The sequence below is a fragment of the Pollicipes pollicipes genome, unplaced genomic scaffold (assembly GCF_011947565.3).
Source record: "Pollicipes pollicipes isolate AB1234 unplaced genomic scaffold, Ppol_2.1 Scaffold_7262;HRSCAF=8765_pilon_pilon_pilon, whole genome shotgun sequence".
NCBI lineage: Eukaryota > Metazoa > Arthropoda > Thecostraca > Pollicipedomorpha > Pollicipedidae > Pollicipes > Pollicipes pollicipes.
Window position 1 is genome coordinate 25,891,132 of NW_023597055.1, and position 23,991 is coordinate 25,915,122.

A 23,991-nucleotide genomic window follows, 5' to 3' on the forward strand; every position below is an offset into this window, starting at 1 on the left:
TCCTCGGTCTTGTATTTAAACCCACACCATTAAAACTTCCACGTTCGTCAATGACACCACCACCTGAGAGTACGCAACCACATCACGAGCAGAACTCCCAGCGGGCTACATCCTGATGGACGCCGCCGAACTCGACCTGAACCCAGTGGGTTTGCACTGCCTGACACAGGTTCAATTCTGTACGTGCTTGGCGCATCACACAAAGCTGGCCTGACCCGTGACCAGTGCGACAGAACGCTATACTGCTGCCAGTGCGGTGGGCGCTGCCCCTGCGCTACATTGGACACTGACGCGTGGTAACACTGCAGCTGCAGCTGCAGCAGCACCTGACACTGCAGCAGTCGGACGGTGGCCGCTGCCGGCCGAGTCAGGTCACCATCGTGAGCCTGGACGGCTTTTATCAAGTATACGCGCCATTTATCGAGTTGCGCGCCTCTCCGGTTCGGGCGATGCCCGAGACAACCAGTCATATTGATAGAGCGAAGCAAGGCCCAGTCTCTAGGGCCCGGAAAACCAATACGCAAGGTACATCCGTGCGTTCAGATTGTGCTCCCGATGGTCAGGCAGCCCTTGTGGGCCGTCACATTGATTCCTGCCGACATAGTGTGAGTATGGTCACACTGGTAACGTCTAGTTAACGACATCGAGACTAGGATTGGTAAAAACGAGGCCAGGAGAGGGATCGGGGTCCTGACAATGGTAAGAAGAACTTGCGGGCAGGAATGGTGAGCAAAAGCCAGGTGAGACACAGCGTGAGAGGTGGAAACACCAGACAAAACAAACCGTTGATCAGGTCCAGACAGAACAGACTGTCGATCAGGTTCGGACAGAGCAGACTGTCGGTCAGGTCCAGACAGAACAGACCGTCTGTCAGATCCGAAAAGAATAGACTGTCGAGGAGGTCCAGACAGAACAGGATGTTGATCGGGTTCGGACAGAACAGACTGTCGGTCAGGTCCAGACAGATAAGACTGTCGATCAGGTCCAGATATAATAGACTGTCCATCAGGTCCAGACAGAACAGACTGTCGACCAGGTTCGGACAGGACAGACTGTCGATCAGGTCCAGACAGAACGGACTGTCGATCAGGTCCACATAGAACAGACTGTCGATCAGGTCCAGACAAAACAGACCGTCCGTCGAGTCCAGATAGGACAACGTCTCGCACCAACCAAACGATGGGCTGCTACTTGGCTGCCCAAGCGCAGCATCACACCGGTTCTGGAGCCACAACACGCAATCATTGTCTGGCATTGGAAAACTACTAGGCATGCGATGCAGGGGAGCGCTTAAGTCACCACGCCACAAGTCACCACGCCATCGCTTAAGTCACCACGCCATTGTCACAACCACGCGTAGTCGCAACCGGACAAGCTAAAAAATTAGCACCCGTCCACCTTAAGCCGCACCAGTACCGACGACGTTTAACCACATTGGCACACCAAAATAACATCGAAACACTTCCAAAAGTCTTACCCAGCTGGGCTGAGAGCCGCATCACGTATAAATCGGCCGGCCTAGCGCCCGTCCGGCAGCCGCCGTTTGGTCTAAATGCGTCCATAAAATCGCTATCAAATCACTGGAGAGGCTCGCTGTGCATAAAACGATAGGAACGTAACTTACCCGCGGCGATTACGCAAATAAGTGTCAACAAACAACCGGCATATATCACGGCTCATACATCATTTGTGCGCACATTGCCGCTCTGTAAGTACAAATAAATATTGTGACGATTGCCATGCGGTTAAGGCATTTACCCCCTCCCCCTGACAGCGCCCTGCTATATTCCAAATACGCAAAAATGCTTTCCAGCACTAACCACTAGAGGAGCGCACGCCGAAAAGTACAAACATGATACATTGTGACGCGGCGAGGTCCATCAGCTTTAGTCACGTCGGTCGATCGCCCACTCACTCGCTCCACACCGGCCGCCGCTGTGGCTGCGCCACAAGCGCAAGACGCGTCTGAGATCGAATGCGCTGTTACACAGCCAGGTAGCAGCACAGTCGCCGTGGCCGTGACCTTTCTCCGACAATCACCGGCTGCGGGCGAGGCTCGCGCGGTGCGTCCACCGCGCACCCGTCCGCCCCTCTGCGGGAGACCCCAGTGCGACGCGACGGCCCTCGCGCGCGCGGCCAGCAAGCCGGAGGCGCCACGGCAGATCATCAGCGGCGGCTGCTGACGCTGCTGCAGCTGATCAGATCATCAGCAGCTGCTGCCGCGCGCCGCTGACACGTCTGACAGGTCTGGTGCGGTCCGACATCGGTCCGACACAATTCGACACGGTCCGACACAATGACACGGCCTGACATTGGTCCGACACAAATTGACACAAACCGACACGGTCCAACACGGCCCGACATCGGTTCGCAAATGTCCGACACCGATCTGACACGGCTCGACATCGGTCCACCACGGCTTGACATCGGTCCGACACATGTCCGGCACGGCCCGACACGACCTCTGACACGACCTGTTACCGTCCCTAGCCGCCGATCACAACGTGTTTTTGCAGTTCGGCAGCCGGGCCCTCACGTCGCAATGATAGATGTGGCAGTAGCGTGTCAGCTTGTTGAAGTCTCGCAGGGCGGTCAAGTTCCTGTCGGTGGGACCGACCACGAAGCTGGGCTTGAAGACGGGCTTGGGGCTCTGCTTCTCCAAGCTAAAGGTCTGTTGCACCGTCAACTCGATGCACTTACTCAACGTGACGTACATCCTGAGGGAGAGCCAGGCGAAAAGCGGGTCAAGAGGATAAGGTCTCAGGCACGGCTTGAAGAACAAATGTGCCATAGATGGTCCTCATGTATTGCTGTTGCCTTCAAAAGGGTCAACGCCTTTGACGGCAGCAGTTTCGGACAAATTCGCCCGCGGTTACTGCTGGAGACAGGCCCGTGAATTGAAACCTAGCTGGGCTCCATATCTGCCTCGTTCTTCAACTGACCTGATGCCGTTTTTTGTGCTTTCGTCCGCGTTTTCTTCCAATAGGTCAAATTCTCAAACCGCCCATGTTGCAAATTGTATCGTGCGTGCTGTCATCAGGTCATCCATATTCTCCATTAGACCATCAACCGCTTTTGGCTGGCATTCGCCGTTAATAGCGCATGTGGTACACCAAGCACTTCTTGGCTAGTATTTTAAACGTTTTCCTGGTGTTTTCAGATACACTTTTTGGATGAGTTTGGAAATATTGTTGAGCTGAGACATAGTTAACGTAAGGAGATAATATTTCAATCAGCCTGCTTTGATTGAACCAGGGCTTTCGGACCGTCTCTTTTTGGTTGGTTTTGGCCGGACAAGAATATGGAGAACAGATTCAAGCACACAGTTACGAAACCCCAACAAATGCTAAAAAATCACGACCAAGTTACCCGTTTAGTTCGATAAATCGATGCACGGCATGAGTCACTACTGTATCAATACAGCCATGTAGAATAACCAAGCACATGATACATACGCATAGTGCGGTGACAGCTTACTGTCATATGACATGGTAAAACTCAACGAAAACTATATTGAGCGGATGTTAACAAGCGCTCGGGTGGGGGTCAATCTGATCCCCCCCAAAGGTTTTTCCAAAATGGCTTCCAAACGGTGCGGCGTAGCTGCGCCCAATTTTACATGACTGTATAAAATTGAAGAGCGGATTGTTTGGGATCACCAATTTAGATGTACTTTGTAAGGTCGCTGACCTATGGCAGGTCCAAAGTCAGGCCATGGTTTCAGCGAAGGCAATTTCTGGGGAATCCTTCAATCTGATCCAACAATGGAGCGTTAGACGAACCCATACATCTCTGAGATACTTTATTAGGCAACACAACAGTTGAATGAGCAAATTACATTGACCTAACGTCAGGTATGAAGGTCACACCAAGGTCAAAACCAACCTGTTTTGTTACTCTTGGGTTTACTTTATGGGATAGTTTCTAGTGCTCATTTCGAGTTTATTGATAGCAGGAACTGCATTACGCATCTTCCATGGACTTCTTAGAGGTCAGAATAGGTCATTGACCTGAAATGACCCAGGTCAACATCTTGTTTTAGGAACATACTGTCTAGCGTAATCTTTGTCGCTTAGTCAAATACAAAACCCAAAGCAATCTTGCATGATTTTGGTCACCTTGACCTTCACAAAGTCAAACAGGATCACTGACCTTGAATGAGAATGTAACCTTTTACTTAGAAACGGTCATCTACGTTCTGGGGGCACTTTGGAGAGCCAACCTGGAACTTGACGTTGCTTGACCTTTTTGACCCGAAAGTCATTCCCAGGAACCTGAAACTTTGACCTAAGTGAGTTCACGTACAGGTCAACACACCCTGTAAATTTAGGTGCCTTTAGCTTTCTTAGTTTTTGAGATCTCAGGGTGGTCAAATTGTCCCCCTCCCCCACCCGAGCGAAGGGTTTCTAGCCGGCCACCCTGGTGCGTGTTAAATCGTGAATGTATTGCAAGTGCTTTTGTCAGGGTTTGTATTATCTGTCTGCCTGAAATGTATCACCGGCCACCTATCTTCCTATCGTTGCCTCAAAGGAATGCGTACGTTAAATTTTGTGTAACTTTTTTAGGTTTTACTAGATTTTCTTAATGCGTACCCGAATTCGTTTTTCATCTTGTTGCCCGCGCAAGACTGGAAAAGAGGTAGAGATGATCCCGAAGTCAGTCAGTTGGAATTAGAGAGAGAGACCAAAATTTCAATTTTCCCCGCAATACTGCTTAAAAATACGTAACAGAGTAACATTAGTTTCTTAAATGTATTAGTGGTGTACTCACTTAAATATAAACTACAATATTATGTTCACAAATATATAAGGAATATCTTCATGCAAGGATCAACTAACGCCTTCATCGAGCCACCTTCTTCTCGTACACTAATGACCGGGTTTTTGCCGCGAAGGAATTCAACATAAGGAAAAGGTCAACGGCGTGGAACCTTGAATAACGACTAAACATTTTTAAAATCTTACTTGCTGTGTAAGATGCGCCTGTCTGTTTGTCAGTTGTTTTTTTTTTGCCTTGGCCCGTCTGCACCCCATGCAGTCGGCAGGTGTTGCGCGGCGCACATTACCAATGGTATTTTTAACCCATTGGTTTTGCATGTGCGGCGCAAAAAATTAAGCCCCCCCCCAAAAATCAGCAAGTGGCCGTCAGAAGCAGAAGACATATCTCGGTAACGAGAAGTCGGAGTGTGTGGTGCCACGTGGCACGTATCACGCGCGCACGAGCTAGAAAGATAAAATTATTAACCATTTTCGGCGCTTTTTGTGGTTTGATTTGAGGCACATCTCGGCACCCATCACAGGTAGAGTCGGGAAGTATGTTTGAAAAGGTTGGCAAATTTATCGGTTTCAACGTCACTTGCATCACGAGTTTGTGTCACGCACTGATGTGAGGACATGATCGGGAATTCCGCGGATGTTGGCATTTGAAAAACGTCGCCGTACACGAGACGCTGCTGTTAAAACTGTGAGCATTTAGTCAACAAAAACTACACCAGCGCGAGCTTCTCTCTCTCTCCTCTCCCCTCTCCCCCTCCCCTCCCCCTCCCCCTCGCCCTCGCCCCGCCTCGCCCTCGCCCTCGCCCTCGCCCGCCCTCGCCCTCGCCCTCGCCCCTCGCCCTCGCCCTCGCCCTCGCCCTCGCCCTCGCCCTCGCCCTCGCCTCGCCCTCGCCCTCGCCCTCGCCCTCGCCCTCGCCCTCGCCCTCGCCCCTCGCCCTCGCCCTCGCCCTCGCCTCGCCCTCGCCCTCGCCCTCGCCCTCGCCTCGCCCTCGCCCTCGCCCTCGCCCTCGCCCTCGCCTCTCCTCGCCCTCGCCCTCGCGCCTCGCCCTCGCCCTCGCCCCCCTCTCCCTCGCCCTCGCCTCGCCCTCGCCCTCGCCCTCGCCCTCGCCCTCGCCCTCGCCCTCGCCCGCCCTGCCTCGCCCTCGCCCTCACCGCCCTCGCCTCGCCCTCGCCCTCCTCCCTCGCCCCTCGCCCAGCCCTCGCCTCGCCCTCGCCCTCGCCCTCGCCCTCGCCCTCGCCCTCGCCCTCGCCCTCGCCTCGCCTCGCCTCTCCCTCGCCCTCGCCCTCGCCCTCGCCCTCGCCCTCGCCTCTCGCCCTCGCCCCTCGCCCTCGCCCTCGCCCTCGCTCCTCGCCCTCGCTCCTCCTCGCCTCGCCCTCGCCCTCGCCCTCGCCCTCGCCCTCGCCCTCGCCCTCGCCCCCCTAGACCTAGACCCTCTCTCTCTCTCTCTCTCTCTCTCTCTCTCTCTCTCTCTCTCTCTCTCTCTCTCTTCTCTCTCTCTCTCTATCTCCTCTCTCTCTCTCTCTCTCTCTCTCTCTCTCTCTCTACACCCTGATGTAGACTTTTTATATGACTTTACTATTCTAATTTTTATGTATTCATAACCTAAACATTAATTTTTAATAAGCACATTTATATTTAGTATTTCGCCACCACAAAGTTTTAAAGCAGAATGGCTGACTGCACGTGAGCGTCCGTAATAAACCGCCGTCGCCAAGCTGCTTCGCCATCGGTAAAACAGGTTATTGGAAGTTGGCTTCTGCTCGTCTTGAGTACTCACCGGCTTGGTTACCTAGCGATGAGGCACGGCACCTGTGCACGCTATATCAATTTGCCTCGGGTTTTAATTGGCGCTGTGTCTATCTGTTTATGCTGCCACTTTGTAAAATTATTAGCATGGCCTCCCCAGCCTGTGCACAAGCTTGCCCCAAAAACAATGTATGACCCCAACAGTACGAGTGGCCAGCATCACTGTTTTGTCACTAAAAACGGCGATTGTCTCACACATGGTGACAGGGGGCTTTCGAAGGTTTACCGGCTTGACCGAATTAATATGTGATACTCAGCTGTCTTATGCTATGGGGCGAATCAAGAGTGATCTGGCATTAAATCTTGACGAGTCACTTATCGAAGTAAAGATAGGTTATTCTCAACAGGAAAATGTTTTTGAGTTGTCATGGTATCTCTTAACATCGGTTTCGGTCCAATCGTGAGGTGGACACTGATGTACATGATGTACATGATGATGTACATATGCGGGTTTCCTTCGCCAATTTCCCGGATCAGCGAGTGATGAGATGTACAATAAACTGATTGTGGAGCTCGAAGTAACAGTGAATCCACCTCAAACTGATCTCAACAGTCGACAAAGACGAAGCAGTCGAGTCACACTTGTCTTTCAACGGTTTGCTTAAGATGCGTTTGTCTGTGTGCCCCGTTTTGCGTAGCGTCGTGCGCGGCCAAACGGCAGGTCACTGCACGATGAAATTTGGACCCGACATGCCGGCGCACGAGGCGGCTTTGCACGGTTTTCCACGAGCCGTTCCTGTCCGTGTTCGGGCGTGGCACTTGGCGGAAAGCCGTTTGAGACCCCATCGGTTTTGTTCGGCTGGCTCGAAAATGCGACCGACGACAAAGCCGACAGGCAGCTGCTCAACACTAATGCCACATCCCGGCAACCAGTGGTCGCAGTGACAAGAAGTTGACCCGCTAAGCTGGTGACTGACCGGCGCGTGGCGTGGTCCCAAGCGCACGGTCGCACGTGTTACAGGTCACGTACACAGAAGCGGCCGAGGACAATTTGGTCGGTCTTTACATTTTTCGCATGTCATGCTGTACCTCGGCAGCCAGGTACGTGAAGGCTCAGTCCAAACTCCCAGCGTCGCCCGGCGAACCGCCGACGACTCGTGTGGCCAACACGAGTTTGTACCCCGCACGGTTGCGCCGGTAATCGTCGGGCAAGCCGGAAATGTCCGCATTTCGAAAAACGGCGCCAACTACCATATGCTGTCGTTAAAACTGGCCAGGGTCGCGGCTAAATTTCCATCGCCGAGTGCACCGATTCCTTGCCGATGTCTGCCGCCCATTTGTAAGCCATTCCGTGCATCGCTCCGTCCAACCATCAGCTTCACCTTAAGCGTTGCAATGTCACATTTCGTTGTCGCCAAAATGCCACCAGTTGACCGCCCCGTCGTCGACGGCCAGTACTTTATGTAAACGACTAAAGACGCATGCGCCGTATGTCGCCGACGTCGGGCAGCCATCATTCATTCAATCATACATTCATTCGTTGTGGCGAGAAACTAAGCCATGGTGACGATCAAATGCGTTACCAGAACTACTTGCTTTGAGAAATTCCAGAGAAACTCCGCGCATCCAGTGAAAAACGATTTGCAACGGGTACCATAGGTGGGTCTACGAAGTGCGAAATCCTTCAGCGAAGCTCTCTGCTACGGCAAAACAGCACTTCCACTAGCTTCGCGGAGTGTGTGCTGGAGTCCCTTAAGAGTCTCGCTACATCAACACATTGCAGCAGTATTGCCAGGTAGCAATGACGAAATTAGGGAGCTCTGGCATTTGCGACCGTAGCAAGGGCGGTTTTCTTAAGCTTCTGGAATGCAAAACAACGCTCCCACCGCATTGGAAATCTGAAGAGCAGCATTTAAACGTCCCCGGTGGACAGCGCGTCACACCCGGCCTCCGTCAGGCATCCCGGCAGCCAGAGCGGCAGCCAGAGCGGCAGCCAGAGTTCGGCTCGGCCAGGGAATCCTATGAATGATGTTATAGGAACTCCGTCGCTTAGCAAAGCGAGTGTGCAGACTTTTGTATGTAACCATTGAACAACAGTGCCACATTGCGCTCTAGTCCTGTGTCATGATCATGCACAGAACGCCTTTTTATATCATGTACACTGAACAGTTTCCCTTGACATGGTTTGCATAATAATGGGAAGCAGCCATTACTACTGTCATTGTATCACCGATGCAAATTCCACGACTTAATCGCATGTACGGCAACTTCATTTTCCTTCCACATCAGGAACACAACCCTCGACTACGAGCGCAAATTACCTGTTTTCCCACACTTTCTTTTCAGTTTGTGGGAACGCCGCACCAGGCTTATACTAGTTCGACAAAATGCGTTCGGTACATACTTTTTCAGGTCCCTGACAGTGATAGGCAGCTGCTCAGCCAGAATGCCCGTGACGTAGGTGTCGTCGATCCAGAAGAAAGGTATCACCGTGGACTGCATCACCAGAGCGCGCGCCACGTCTGGGGTCACCACGTACAGCCAGCCTGCAACACGTAACAACACTGGACATGACATCCATCATCGGATGCGACATACAAAGAAACACATGGCTGTCTTTCTCACGGCAAGCGGCCGTTTAGTTCGGGGAAATTGCGGCATGAATGCAGAAGAGTGCGGTGCTTAGGCTCCCTGCCAATCTGGACGTACAGCATGTGCCAGCGGCCTGACTGCTCACAGACACGTGGGGTCACTAGCGCGCTTTCTCTCCTCACGATATGCGCATGGAACCCGACTGCAGATAAGCACGGACGGCCGTTTAGCTCGGGGAAATTGGGGCACGAATGTAGCAGAGTGCGGCACTTAGGCTTGTTGCCAATCTGGACATACAGTGCATGCCAGCGACCTGACTCCTCACAGACACGTGGGGTCACTAGTGTGCTTCCTCTCCTCACGGTATGCCCATGGAACCCAACTGCAGATTAGCACGTTCACGTCCGCCAGACCGCATTCCTATCGCCGTGCATCCCGTGAGGGCGGCCCCCTCCTGGCTATTCAGTTTGCAGCATCCCATGCGTCCCATCTGGCAGCACCAGTCTGGCAGCAGCGATCGTTGTGCTCGCGTTTGCAGCCGGTTGCAGAAACTACACAGAAAGGGAGGTCACCACCAGACTCGGCAGACGTGCCGTTCCCTTCCCCCTCCCCTCGCCGGACAAGGCCCCCACAGGTCATGATTATTTGAAGAGTTCAGATCACTGAAGCCAAACCATGGGAGTGTCAGAGATGGCGTGCACTGCATCGGACTGCTGTCACAAACGGCAGCACATGTGACCTCTTTTTTGGCGGTAAAACTAGGTTAGTAGAATACAAAACTATGTGCCCATTCTCATCTTGGAAACAATGTATCCGCACAATGAGAAACGCGATATTGCACGGCCTCCGCTTCAGGCATGACATTGGTGTGACGACATTTGTTTGCCGGAGCGTGTGTGACCCATGACATACCGCACACAACCATCACTAAACACGCTAACTGGTAAGCGCGTGACCCTTTCGCACCCCATCACGTGTTCTCAAGAACAACACGGTTACAATGACGCGAGTGACGTTGCTTGCAGCCAGCCGTGGTGACCTTAAGCGCTCCCCTGCATCGCATGCCTAGTAGTTTTCCAATGCCAGACAATTGATTGCGTGTTGTGGCTCCAGAACCGGTGTGCTGCTGCGCTGGGAAGCCAAGTAGCAGCCCATCGTTTGGTTGGTGCGAGACGTTGTCCTATCTGGACTCGACGGACGGTCGTTTTGTCTGGACCTGATCGACAGTCTGTTCTATGTGGACCTGATCGACAGTCTGTTCTCTCCGAAACCTGATCGACAGTCTGTTTTGCCTGGACCTGATCGACAGTCTATATATATATATATATATATATATATATATATATATATATATATATATATATATGTGCATACATATGTGCATACGACTGTTATGATTTTTGAGGCAAGTAAATCGTTAATATTTCGTGCATTGAAGGGCATGAGCGTTCTTTCTATGGAACCACGCTCCATTTTACAAGATACATCCAAATCTAAAAGGCGTTCGCTTCCGCCCAAGTAACAACATGACGCCGTGCGGCCAGACGTTCCGTCGATCCCTTGCTGCAGCGCCTGCCGGAGTTCACGGGCAGCGTTGGAAGTATGCCTCACCTGACAGGTATGGAGGGTACACGTCCCGCGGCCACTCCTCCTGCGACACAATCCACTTGGACCTTTTGCGAAAAGGAGCGGCTTCGTGGAAGATGTTGCCACCGATGTAGCCGGTGTCCGGGATGAAGTGGAGCATTTTAAGCAGCTCGAAGATGTTGTATACAATATCGTCGTCCATCTTGATGATATACCTGGAGCCAAACGAACACAGGGACCTGATACGGTTCTTCAAGCCCGGCCCCACAAGCAGATGTTGAACCTATTACTAAATATATATATATATATATATATATATATATATATATATACATGTTTGTGTGTATACTATGTTAGTACATATACATATTAGTACATAAATATATACCAATAACAGCATAGGGTCGGCGAGTTGTTACCTCGCTACAGTATGATCACGCCGTGATTGCCATGAACCCGCTGCATTTCACCGCGCCGAGTGTGTTACTTTCGCCGCCTGTTTTCGCTGCACTAGAATGGGTGGTACTTGAGCTGTACGTCAGGGTGACCCTGCCAGACGCCATCGTGCGGATTATTTTAGCGCGCCCCAGAGGCCCTCCACTGGACATGGCTGAGGCACACTTTACCGTTGCGTCCCACCACGCGCTCGCTAGCGCTGCGGTGCAGCTGGTTCGCCCAAACTGCATTATGGGTAGCTGCCAGGCGTGGCCGAAAGACCCGTCACATGGCGGGCGGCGCCGGTACAGATAAGGAAACAATGCTTTCGTAAGGCACTGCCCTCGACAGAGTTCGCCGTCCATGTCGACACGGCTGTGACAGATCACAGCACGTGACGTCACTGTGGCGGAGTCACGACCCAGACGAGTCCTTCCCGCGGCATCTTGCTTTGGGTGCGGAGCCGCACGTCAGAAGCGACTCCATCTAGGTTGATGGAGAGTCCCTTGATCGCCGGCATGTGAGGCCCATCAAACAGGGAACAGCTTTGTCGTCCACGTCGACGTCTAATTTCATGCGCATGCGCATCAGGACGCTGCGCAGCTGCCGGATCCGTGTTTTTCTACGCTGCCATTGGCATCAATGACATCCAGGGCCTTGCTTCCGGTCTTATGCCGCTGACCAGGGCCTTGCTTCCGGTCTTATGCCGCTGACCAGGGCCTTGCTTCCGGTCTTATGCCGCTGACCAGTTTCTTTCAGCAGTTTTGCACGCCGCTTGTCTTATACGAAACTCGCGGGCAAACAAAATAAAAAAGACAACAATGCAAAAAGACACTAGAATACGCCGCCCTTGTTCGCAACAGAATACCGCAATTCTAGCTTTTTTGCAGTCGTGATCAGTTAAGCAGGGCACCCGCCTCACGGCCTTATGTTCCCGCCTCACACACTTATGTTCCCGCCTCACACCCTTATGTTCCCGCCTCACACCCCTATGCTCCCGCCTCACGCCCTTATGTTCCCGACTCACTCCCTTGTGTTCCCGTCTCACGCTCTTACGTTCTGGAGCTGCATTCTTCCCTTCATTGCACTCTAATGATGGTACTTACCCAGGGGTTTCACTTTTCAAAATCGGTTACAGAGAGAGGGGCTGAGTCAGTAAAGCTGACCTAACCTGCTCCCAAATCCTCATTGCGGCCACTTTGTTCTGCATCACTGATACCAAAATAAAACATCAAAAGAGCGGGCGGTTTCAAATAGTTTTGATGGTGAGGAATGACTTCTCATTCGAGGCCAATGTGATAGTGATAATGATTATATGCAAATGATGATGATGTTGATAGTGATTCGTTTAGGCACCTTGTGTATCCGCAGTTCAGACAACCGCTGCATTTCTTGGGCTTCGTATTCCCCTTTTACTCATATGTATTGGGAGGGGGGGGGGGGCAAAAGAGCACTGGGGGGCTCAACTTAGCATTGCGGGGGGCCTCAGCCCTTCCGAGAGTGTACAATGTGACACCCCTGAAAGTGTACAATGTGACACCCCTGAAAGTGTACAATGTGACACCCCTGTAGATAGCGCAAGCCGGCTGCTCTAGACTTGGCTGTTCTAGACTTGTTCTAGACTTGGTGCGGGATGAATCAAGTCCGCTATCCTGTACGCAGTGCTCTGGTCAACCTATTTTGCGACCACAGTTACATAATGGTGACTGGAAAGGCTCCACACGATGAGTAAAATTTACAACGTAGATTAATAGCATTTGGCTTGCTTGTGATCAACAGAATCATTTTCCAGTACGTAAGAAAACTATTTCGATGGGCTTATCGCTGTAAATCAAGCCTGCAGCTCGTCTGAGCACTGTGCTCCAGTTTTCATCCGTTGGCATCGTCCGCGCCCAGCGCTGAGAGACGAGGCGCGGTTAGTCAGGAAAATCATCAGCGAACGGATCAGCTCAGCACTTAAGCGTTCTGGACAGTGGTGATAGCGGTGACATGGGGCTTGAGTCAATGGCAGCTACACCAGGGGCCTGAGTCAGTGGCAGCCACACCAGGGGCTTGAGTCGGTGGCAGCCACACCAGGGGCCTGAGTCAGTGGCAGCCACACCAGGGGCCTGAGTCAGTGGCAGCCACACCAGGGGCCTGAGTCGATGGCAGCCACACCAGGGGCCTGAGTCGATGGCAGCCACACCAGGGGCCTGAGCCAGTGGCAGCCACACCAGGGGCCTGAGTCAATGGCAGCTACACCAGGGGCCTGAGTCGATGGCAGCCACATACGGGGCCTGCTTAGCCTGGGGAGCATCACCGGCTTCGTTGGCTGGGGACTGATGTAGCTCTGTCAGCGCAAGCGACCTGGTTAGTGAGGGGCCATAGCAGCAGGACAGAGGGCCGAAGGTATCATGGCGAGGAAAGAACGCTACCACTATCATAAAAGTCCCTTGTCGCATGACTAGAACTTCTGCCGTTGGATAGTTTGGCGCTGCAGACGCTTCAACAGTGTAATAATCACTTAGTTCATTTTCGATTCACGCCGTACTAAACGGAGCCACCGCATTTCAGCGAGGCTGCGCCACCCACCCAACAGAGTCTGAGGCCGCCTCTACGTCAACAAGGAGCGCGGCCGCTTCCCATCCCCTTCCCCTCACTCGCACATCTGTAAAGAGCCGGCCCTGCCCCACCCGCGGCCGGCGAGCCGGTCCCGAGCGCTCCTCTGGCGCCGCCGCTGCAGAGGCGGCGTCTTGGCCGCGTGGCGGCGGCTATTCCTGGCGCGGGTCGCCGCCCCTCCCCCCCCCCCCCCCCCCCCCTCCCTCTCCCTCTCCTGCGGGCGAGACCCGTCTCTCCCGGACTGTGACAGGGCATCCCGGTCTGTGTGAGAGCAGGCGGCTGCAGTTCTGAGCACCTGTTCCGGTATTTCTGCCCACGCCCAGCGCCAACCAGCCGCTCCCCGCAGCCGGAACGACTGGAGGTTGACCCTGCCGCAGCGGGCACACGACGTCAGCGGCGGTGGAGGGTGAGGCTTCAGCCGTTGCGTGGACCCTGCATATTATATATGTATATATATATATATATATATATATATATATATATATATATAACGAAACATTATCTCATGCATCTTAATATCTTACAATATGCCTTTTTCACTACAGCTGCGTAATGGCGATTCCTCAAGCCGATCCTGTTGTTATCCGCGAAACAACCGTCAGAGAATGGCCAGCTGGTGGCCACTTCACATTGTGGAAAATAACCAGTGCACAGCACCACGTTCGTTACGCGAAGCAGCCCACAGACCTGTTTTGCACGACCCGTGGGTTCCCGGAAGGCCAGGGGGGTGATAAAACCCAGACGACTGAAGAAGCAGAACTGGGTGAGTAGGTCAGCAGAGTATGAGCCCTTACAGGCCAAAGCCGGGGAGGAAGACTTCAGGTGGAGAAGGAAGATGCCTTGTACGACATGACTCATGTGTTTGCACCCGCGGCTGATAAGCATACTTCAAGGTCACAAGGCTGGCAATATCAAATCAAAAGAGCTCTTCAACATTGTCTTTACACGGGCTGCTCCAATAGTTGACATTTAGCTGTTGGTATTTAGTTGTTCACAATAGCTGTTTTGAAAATAATGCAGATTATCAAATTAGCCAAAAAGGCCAGAGACCACAGTATGAAGCGAGCAGCGTTGGTTGGCCACTTAAGAATGGCCAGTCCGGCGGAGGCCACCCACCCAACATTGGGTTCACCAAGGAGCCGCTTCTGAGAGCACGCGGACACCAGATGCGTTCGAGGACAGGTGTGGGCTGCGTGTTTATCGGGACCGTTGTCCGTTCGGGACCGTTTATCGGGGCCGTTGTCCGTTCGGGGCCGTTTATCGGGACCGCTGTCCGTTCGGGACCGTTTATCGGGGCCGGTGTCCGTTCCGCATTTTTTGCCGCCTGTTTTGCATCAATCAGGCGTTTGTTACACTTATGTCAACGTTTGAAGCGGGGGGGGGGGGAGGGGTCGGTGAGATACGGACCCCAGAACTCTGGGCCAGTCTCAGCAACTTAAGTAAGTCAGGCCGTTTTTTGTGCTTTTCGTTCACAAAAATAGCACGAAAGCCAATTGGAGTCCACTAAAGTTCGATGCGCCAAACGTGCAAATATAGTCCGACACAACGGCAGCAATAACAAAGGTTGGGGGCAGGCTATAGAAAAATCATTTTTGTTTGTAATATCTTCCAACTTGATACCGATTGCCCGGTAGAGTGGAGCGTGCTATCCTGAATTTAGTTATCTTGCGCGGGGCAAAGCCCCGAGAACGGCGGATCGATGCGTTGCAGCGTAGGCCGGCCACCAATGACGGCGACAACTGGCGCCCAATCAATGGTCGATGGCGAAGTGGAACGACACAGCCCCGCTACCCTCCCCACTCGTCGGGCCCCCTCCCCCCAGCTACGATCATTGGGCGGCTGACCGACAGCACCCGAGGTACATTTCCCATGCGAGATGGAGCGTTTCCCAACGCATTAGCGCGTCCTTGGTACCCTTCTCAAGTAATAAAGATTGCTGAACGGCAAACAGGCTGCTTTATGCCAGCTCATGGGTATAGCCAAATATATTCTTATTCCGAAATGGATGCAACTGCTCTCATTCGCGTACTAACCACATTGTATATGATGTGCCCGTGAGGATGTACGCAATGACAAGACAAGACAATGCGCGCACCACACCAAACGTTAGGGCAAATGCTTTGCAAAACTTTCGGTGACTTTCGGTGACAAAACTTTCTTTGTGCGATTTTCAATGCTTTCCTTCACGATGCGACCTTGACCACCAATGATACATACGTGCCTGTCAACGGGCATTAGTCACTGGGCACGCATCACTACCAACGCGGTCCACTGCAAGCCGCGATCTATGACCTGTTATGACATGAACGAACACCGGACCTGCAGGCACCATGTTTGTCCGGCCAGAGCCTGGTGGCTATCGGCATCAACAGAAAGATGACACGGCGGCACCTCTGAAGCCCATCACGTCTGCCGGAGACCTAGGAGACGGACAGGGCTCACTCCGACCCACCTCGCTTGAGGGCAGAACGTGCCGGCCCAATCCAGCGCCATGATGTGCTTGTAGGTAAGGTTGTGGTAGGAGTCGTGGAAGTTTCCTTGCACCACGTCCTTGTACTTGGCATTCTCCTCGGCAACGGTGCTCTGCAACGCACCACCGCCAATTGTCATTCAAGAGTCTGGGCGTGCTGCAGGCGTGCTGCTAGACACTTCGTTGGGAAAGAAGTGACAGTGCTGTGGTGTAACCACAATGTTCATGAAGTTCGAGCACAAATTCGGTGATATTCACGACGCTGAAAGCAGGCAGTTAGTTGACGGCATCAACTAATTATAGCCAAACATTTATCAAGCAGCCGTCACGTCTGCGCTACTTAGAAAGCAATGCTTCTGACCCGAAATGAATAGATAATTAGAGGAGTTGTCTACACAATACTACTCTTTTTCTCAGATGCCGCAGAAAACAAAACTTCAATGACTACCGCAGCACAAGTTCACGAGCCCTACGTCACGTGCCACGAGTCGTTCACGCGTTCGCTCCACTGTTACTTTCAGAACGAACGCCCATCCACACTTCGCCAACCAACGGAAACGGAAACGAACGTGAGCGAACGGCCGGAGATAGGCCTGGGCTCGATCCCGCCCTGGCCGTGCGCCTGCGGTGTCCGACCGGCGCACCTGGGAGATGACTGTCTCCGACTCCTTCAGCTTCTGCGAGGCGTCCGCCAGCATGAAGGCGCGGCGAACGCCGAGCCGTCGCAGCAGCGCTTCTGGCAGTGAGTCGCGAATGGCGTTGCGAACCTCCGGGTGTCGCGTGTCCGAGTGCACCACCACCACGGCGTCGACGGCGCCGGCGCCGCACACGTCATTGTTGAGCAGGTACTCGAATGAGTCGTGGTAGGGGATAATGGGTCCGTCGCGCGGCGCCGAGCTGATGGGCAGCGGCATCAGCACCGGCTCGTGGCTGCTCCGCTGCATCACGCAGAGCAGCATCACCAGTGCGCTAGCAGCGACGAGCAGGTACCACGGGCGCGTCTTCAGGGCCATGTCTCTCAGCAACACGCAAAGCAGACGGCGAACGTCAGCCAGCGCCTTACCGAGCAGCCTGTGCAGCAGACAACAAACGTCAGCCGGCCGCCAGGGAACGGCGCTTCAGAGGCGGCGTCGCCCGCGAACACGCACACGCACACGCGCACACACGTGACCTAGCGGGCATAATGGGCGGTAGCTGTACACACAAGCATCCGGGATTCTCATCGCCCTCCTTGCCCTCTTAACAATGGCTACCAACGATAGGCGTGGAAGTCACATGAGGGTTTATGCAGGCACCATGTTAACCAATTTTTCTGACTCCTGACCAACCATCTACAAAAGGTCTCTGTCGTTAAAATGATAAATCATTCACAAAAATGTCTAACCGATAAATACCAAACCAGGGAAAACTGGCATGTGACCAGCTTCTCAAAGAAAAAGCACGATCTTAACCCGGGTTATTAAGGGAATGTTCCACATTTGCTTTACAAGACAGCACTGTTAGCTTTATTCCTCTCAGACTAACCTGGTGCACCCAGGAGATGACTCTCTCCGACTCCTTTGATAGATAGACAGATAGATACAGATAATGTTTCGGCTACATGCCTTTGTCGAAGCGAATATCCATATCATAATCAATGAAATTCTAGAATTTCAGCGTGACTTTTTGTGCGGTACGGCTAGGTGGGGCGCATCATCATATCAAACGTTAGACGTGATCCGACCGCCGGACGTCGACGGTGCGTGCACAGTGCGCCACTGGTTTAACACACGCTCAAATCGACCCTCCGAAGGTTTTTCCAGAATGGTTTCCGAACGGCGAGGCGTAGCCGCGCCAAATGTTGCATAGCTGTAGAAAATTGAATAGCGGATCGTTTGACATAAACAATTTAGGTGTACCTTGCAAGGTCGCTGACCTGCGGCAGGTCAAAGTCAGGCCATGGTTCCAGCGAAGGCAACTTCTAGGGAATCCTTCAATCTGATCCAACAACGGAGTGTTAGACGAAGCCATACATCTCTGAGATGCTTTATTATGCAACACAGCAGTTGAATGAGCAAATTAAATTGACCTAAGGTCAGGTATGAAGGTCACACCAAGGTCAAAACCAACCTGTTTTGTTCCTCTAGGGCTTGCTGTATGGGATAGTTTCTGGTGCTCATTTCGAGTTAATTGATACCAGGAACCACATTATACATCGTCCATTGACTTCTTAGAGGTCAGAAAATGTCATTGACCTAGGATGACCCGGGCCAACATTTTGTTTTAGGAACATACTGCATAGCGTAATCTTTGTCGCTTGTTCAAATGCAAAACTCAGGACAGTCTTGTATTATTTTTGTCACCATAGCCTTCACAAGGTCAAACAAGGTCACTGACCTCAAATGGACTTGCGACCTTTTGCTTAGAAGTACTTGTCTAGGTGCTGGGTGCACTTTTGAGACCAATCTTGATTTGACGTTTGACCTTATTAAACCTGAAGCTCATGACCTAGGGAGCTCGAATTCTGACTTAATTGAGTACGCGTATAGGTCAAGACACCCGGTAAATTTGGTGCTTCTAGCTTTCTTAGTTCTCGGGATCTCTGAGGGGGAGGGTCAAATTGACCCCCCCCCCACAAAGACACTCAATTCACAGGGTGTGTTGGCCTGTACTCTCTGAACTCTGTGAACTCTCTTGGGTCAGAGTTTGAGATTCCTGGCTTATGACTTTCTGGTCAAAAAAGGTCAAACATGGTCAAACTCCAGGCTGCTCTCCATAGTGCCCCCGAACCTAGATACCTGTTCTAAGCAAAAGGCCAAGCGCTCTTTTCGGGTTTGGCCTTCAGAAGGTCATTGTGGCCAAAATAATATAGGTCTGCTTTGATTTTTGCATTGTGATAAGGGACAACGACTACGTTAGACAGTATGTTACAACAACAAAATGCTTGTCCGGGTCATTCTAGGTCAGTGACCTATTCTGACCTTTGAAAAGTTCATGAAGTATGTATTATGCGGTCCCTGCTATCAATAAACTCGAAATGAGCACCAGAAACTACCTTCACAGCAGCCTCTAGCGTCCTAAAATCGGTTGGTTCTGACCTTGGTCTGACTCTCATACCGGACTCCAAGTCAGTGGAATTTGTTCATTCAATTGTTATATTGCCTTAGAAGCTATCTCAGAGATCTATGGCTTCGTCTAACACTTCGTTGTTGCATCGGATTGAGCGATTCCTTAGACATTAACTTCGCCGAATCCATGACCTGAATCCATGACGGAAAACCTTCGGGGATCAAATCGAACCCCTCCTGGGCGCGTGTTAACACGCAAAACGCGAAATTCGAAAGTTGCCAAAAATCGCCGAAATGTTTGGCAAAACGCGGCTGGCAGCTGCGCAACGGGTGTTCATAACGGAATGGAATTAGCACCTATAGACGAGAAAGAAACGGACAATCGTGCAGACAAGCCGCGAATCCACGCTTGCTCAGGTACATGCGCGGTCGTGCGGAAACCACAGACTCGACGGTTTTGAGGCATTTTTCACGAGTTGTGTCAGATTTAGGCAACCAGGGAAAATAACGACGAGAAAACACCTACACCCTGCAGGCGCGTGGACCGTCTACAATCACCCAAACAGCCCAACACATTCAGGCCCACAGCGACGCAAGCGGACGACAGGGAAGAGGCCCATGTCGCGTTTTACAAGCACAATCTCGAATGCAGTCCGCTGGCGTCTACACCCAGCGAGCTCGAACCGTAAAGGTGACACTGACGCAAAGCCTCACTCACGGTGACCAATATCCACTCGAAACATTTCCACATGTGCCATCAGTTTGGTTGTGAACCTCCCACACGTCCGACATTGCACAAGTCGCTGCCGTCGGCGCCGCGAACCGCCGCGCTTATTTGCCGAAAAATCGTCGACTTTGCGATGGCCTGGAAGTCTGGGTTTTTGGTCGGTGGTCTTCCGCACGCCAAATATTTTGGCGCATCAATGAACATGCAGCAGACAGGGACTAGCTACACAGGGCAAAGGCGATTGTAGTGAGACGACAGCAAAGTTCCAGCTAGGCCCTGCACCTGTTTCTTCGCGCAGCTGGCTTTACTCATGCCTTCGGATGGCAAAGCCGAATTGACTTATTCACATATGGCGTAGGCAACACGCCAATGCATCGGCTAGTGTGCGGGGCTATTCGGCAGCCCGAACCACAGCGGTGCGGAAAAAATGACTGAGACGCAAAAACGTGTGAGCACACCTTGCTGTTCTACAGTAGCGGTCTAAAGCAGCTACTCAACCCCCCTCCCTCCCCCCCCCCGACCAGCACACAGGGTCCTCTGCCTGGCATTGGATGCCCCTGGATACGACCTCCGAAAGGTCTTTCAAGCCTGACCCTCAAATCAGACTCTTAATCGCAGGCCCCGAGGAGCCCGAAGAATCATCAGTGCCTAAGGCGAATGGGGTGTGCGGGGGGGGGGGGGGTGGGGGACGTGCCCCCTGTGCTTCCTGCCTGCGCCGCTGTACGTGATAAACAGAACCACGTGTTGATGCTATGTGTGGATCTGTGCAGATTGATGATGAACTGGGGACATGATTTGGCAGCAATGTTGTGCGCTATTGATAAGTTCGGTTAAGTCAGCTATCTCCCACTTATCAGCTTCTTACTGTTCAGTTTAATCTCAAGATGCTGCCCACATAGAGAAGCTTCGTTTTGTACATCAAGTACATAATGGCATATAGCAAGCGCATAGCGCCTGTGCTTCCTACACATATGCCGGGTATTGGAGATGGGACAGTCAGACATCAGCTTCCAGAGCTTTAAGAAACTTAAAAAATTAACGTGACCTGCCACTGAACACTGACAAATGGGACATTTACGGACTCAAACATAAGCCTCTTGACTTACTGATGGTTGGGAACAAATTTATATTATGTGACTGATTACTGGCCACAGGCTTCTCTGTTGTTTTTATGTTGCCAACTATTGCTTACGGGGTAGCGATCCACAAGTTGTGTGCAGCTGTGTTATTCATGTGCATGCGATATTAGAGTTAACTTATTTGTCGTAAGGGGCTATTAAATTACCGTTTATTGCACACCAGCCTGCTTTCACCCTGGGTTAACTCTCTAGGCAACATAACTCGCACGGACACAGACAGCATAAAGCTATTTATTGTCCGAACCACACAGATTTCTCTGCATCCACCCCGAGGGCACAGCCATGCCCAGGGTAACTGGAACACTTGCATGACCATCGCGTGACGAGTGGTCGTTACTGGTGACGATCTCGCCTGCAACTGGCTGCACGAGGATGCCAAGCAGCGTGTTCGCTGATTTAATTACTTGCTACATCGTATTGCTCATCCAGCTTGCACCTGCATCAAGGTGACCCGCTTGCCCAGGGAATGAGAACAACTGCTGAAGTGGTTATCCCCGACTCTCGGATCCAACCAGATCCAACCAGATCCAACACACGGCCGTCGTCCCTGGGCACTGCAGTGACATCACCTGGTCACCTCATCAACACCGATATGTTGATATAACGTGCAGACAGCGAGCCAAAACGGGCGGACAAGATCCCCGCGGCGTGAACCGACCCGGAACCAGCCACGGCCTGACCCGCCCGGCCAACCTCATTGCTAATGCAGCGAGCGACCTGTACATGGCAATAAAGTGTCTTGCAGGCCCTACCCATCAGCTGCTCTGCACATCAGCAATCTTTCTGGGTTAATGGGTGGTCTGAGCTTGGTGGTAACCGGTTGCGATGGGGCACCGGGTGAATGGCCAGTCGGTCCGAACTTCGCACCGCTGCCGAGTCTGGCGGATGCCAACATTAAGAATGCACGTGGTGTACCGGATGGTGCGAGCACGACCATGTGACGAGCCGTAGAAAACACATGAGGTACAACAGCTTATGTGCCATTTGCTACGAAATCCTGCCTCCGCCAGCACTTCATACGGTTGCGCACTAGTGCACGACGATCCTAGTTGTGATCTTGTATAATCGTTCTCTGATGCCTGAGTGTCTCTTACGTCCAACAGTGTAATCAATACTACTGCCTAATGTGCTCTACTGCACCACTCGCGTAAGCGCAGCGGGAGCTACACCGCTTTCTTATTTGTTTATTTTCGATTATGGACATGAAGCTGTAGATGATATGACGAGTGGATTGGCGCATAAACGGAGCGCTTAAATCTGAGCGTCTCTCCCAACAATAACAAATGTAGTCATCGCCGCCAGGGAACCCACGACCGACAGCTCACTAGTCTGATCTGCAAGCCGACGCGGGTCAGGCGTCCGCCGCCGCTCCGGTTTACACATGTAGCCGTCTCGGGACGGCGGCGGACGCCCGGCCCGGCAACGCCACCCAGTGGCCCGTCTGCTGCCCGCGCCCGCTGGGAGTTTTTAAGCGAATCGTTTGGTCTGAATAAGGAAAGCTGGCGAAATTTTTGCTATCTGCTGCCAGTGCAACTTTGTAAACCGTTTCCTCTGAGATAGATTGTTTGAGTGAGTTGCTCTTTTGTTGTGAGCTGTTGTGAGTTGCTGAGTTGTTCATTGTGAGTGAGCTCAGAAAAGTTTGGAATGATGCGATTTGTTTTACGTAGCATTAAAATCCTGATTTCAATAGCACTGAAATTCTGATTTAGCAAAGACAGTTCAATACAAGGTGTTAAGGGTTTTCAAATGGATACCCACACAAGCAAGGGGGACTAGGTGTAGCTGGATTTTGAATTTCGAACATGTGAACATCAAGGTCTGACATTTCCAATCTCAGTCCAGTATCCAGGATGTTACCATGCCTGAGAGGCTATACCATGCCATGGCTGTAATACATTGGAGGCGCAGCCGCACTGCAGCGCTAGTACATTTGCCGTTTCAAGGAACGAAAAGACTGGAGAGACGACACTTCAAGCGAGAGTTGGTTCCATCTGCTCGTGGTCAAGGAATGATGAGACAGTCAGCCCATTCTCAGATGGAGCCTTGGCATGTTGAGGCTCTGTTCGGTGGTGATGTGATTGTCATTGCATTGCGTAGTGGACGTGCTGTTGCAAGTGCTCATGTGTCAGGTAGAAGTGCAGTGACGTTTTTTGGCGGTTGATGTTGGTTGTGCATGAGGGCGCAGGACAGCGTTAGTTTGTGTACTTTTCCTCCTGACTTGAGAGTGTTCCATCCAAAATCGTCCAATATTGCGCGAGTGTGTGTGTTGTAGAGTGCACCGGTAATAAGTCTCACTTCTCTGTACTGTAATCTGTCAAGTGCAAGAGAGTCGCTGGTTGGCAAAAGTTTGGCATATACTACGTCTCAATAATCAGACAAAGGAAGAATGTAAACCGTGTACATATCGTTGAGAATACGTCGAGGCAAAAGTCGTGATAGCGGGTACAGAGGCCCACGGGCGCAACTGATTCTGGAGATGGTGCCATTAGTGTGCTGATGAAAGCGCAAGTCAGTAGATATCATCAGGCCAAGGAGTTTATGGCTTGTGACACGAAGGATTTGTTAGCCATCAAAAGTCAGCCGCGGTGGGCTATGTGCGTTACTGTTGGTGAATGTTTGCTGAATTGTTTTCGTGGCGTTGAACGTGATGAGCCAGTCTTTACCAAACAGTTGTATACTTTGCAACTCGCGTTAGAGTGCCGCTTGTGCGGTCACTGGGTCGTGTGATTGTGCTGTGCATAGTGAGGCATCGTCGGAAAAGAACAATATGTCGTTGTCAGTCCTGTCGGCTAGGTCGTTAAAATCTGTACACGCAAGGAGAGGCCCCAGAACCAAACCCTGCAGGCGTCCAGAATGTGCTATCATAGGGATGCT

The 23,991-nt window shown here is 52.0% G+C and overlaps 1 protein-coding gene across 3 annotated transcripts in view; it reads right to left on the bottom strand.

Annotated features, from left to right (window-relative positions):
- The window catches only part of LOC119114326 (beta-1,3-galactosyltransferase 5), a 44,414-nt gene continuing 20,423 nt past the window's right edge, over positions 1–23,991 (bottom strand). For all 3 annotated transcript variants that reach the window (XM_037238522.1, XM_037238523.1, XM_037238521.1), the window contains exons 2-6: positions 16,849–17,275; positions 16,187–16,317; positions 10,726–10,916; positions 8,927–9,068; positions 1–2,717 (exon numbers count right to left, since the gene is read on the bottom strand). In XM_037238522.1, coding sequence (XP_037094417.1) covers positions 2,498–2,717; positions 8,927–9,068; positions 10,726–10,916; positions 16,187–16,317; positions 16,849–17,275 — 1,111 coding nt within the window. In that variant the 3' untranslated portion in view covers positions 1–2,497. The remainder of the gene's footprint in view (positions 2,718–8,926; positions 9,069–10,725; positions 10,917–16,186; positions 16,318–16,848; positions 17,276–23,991) is intronic.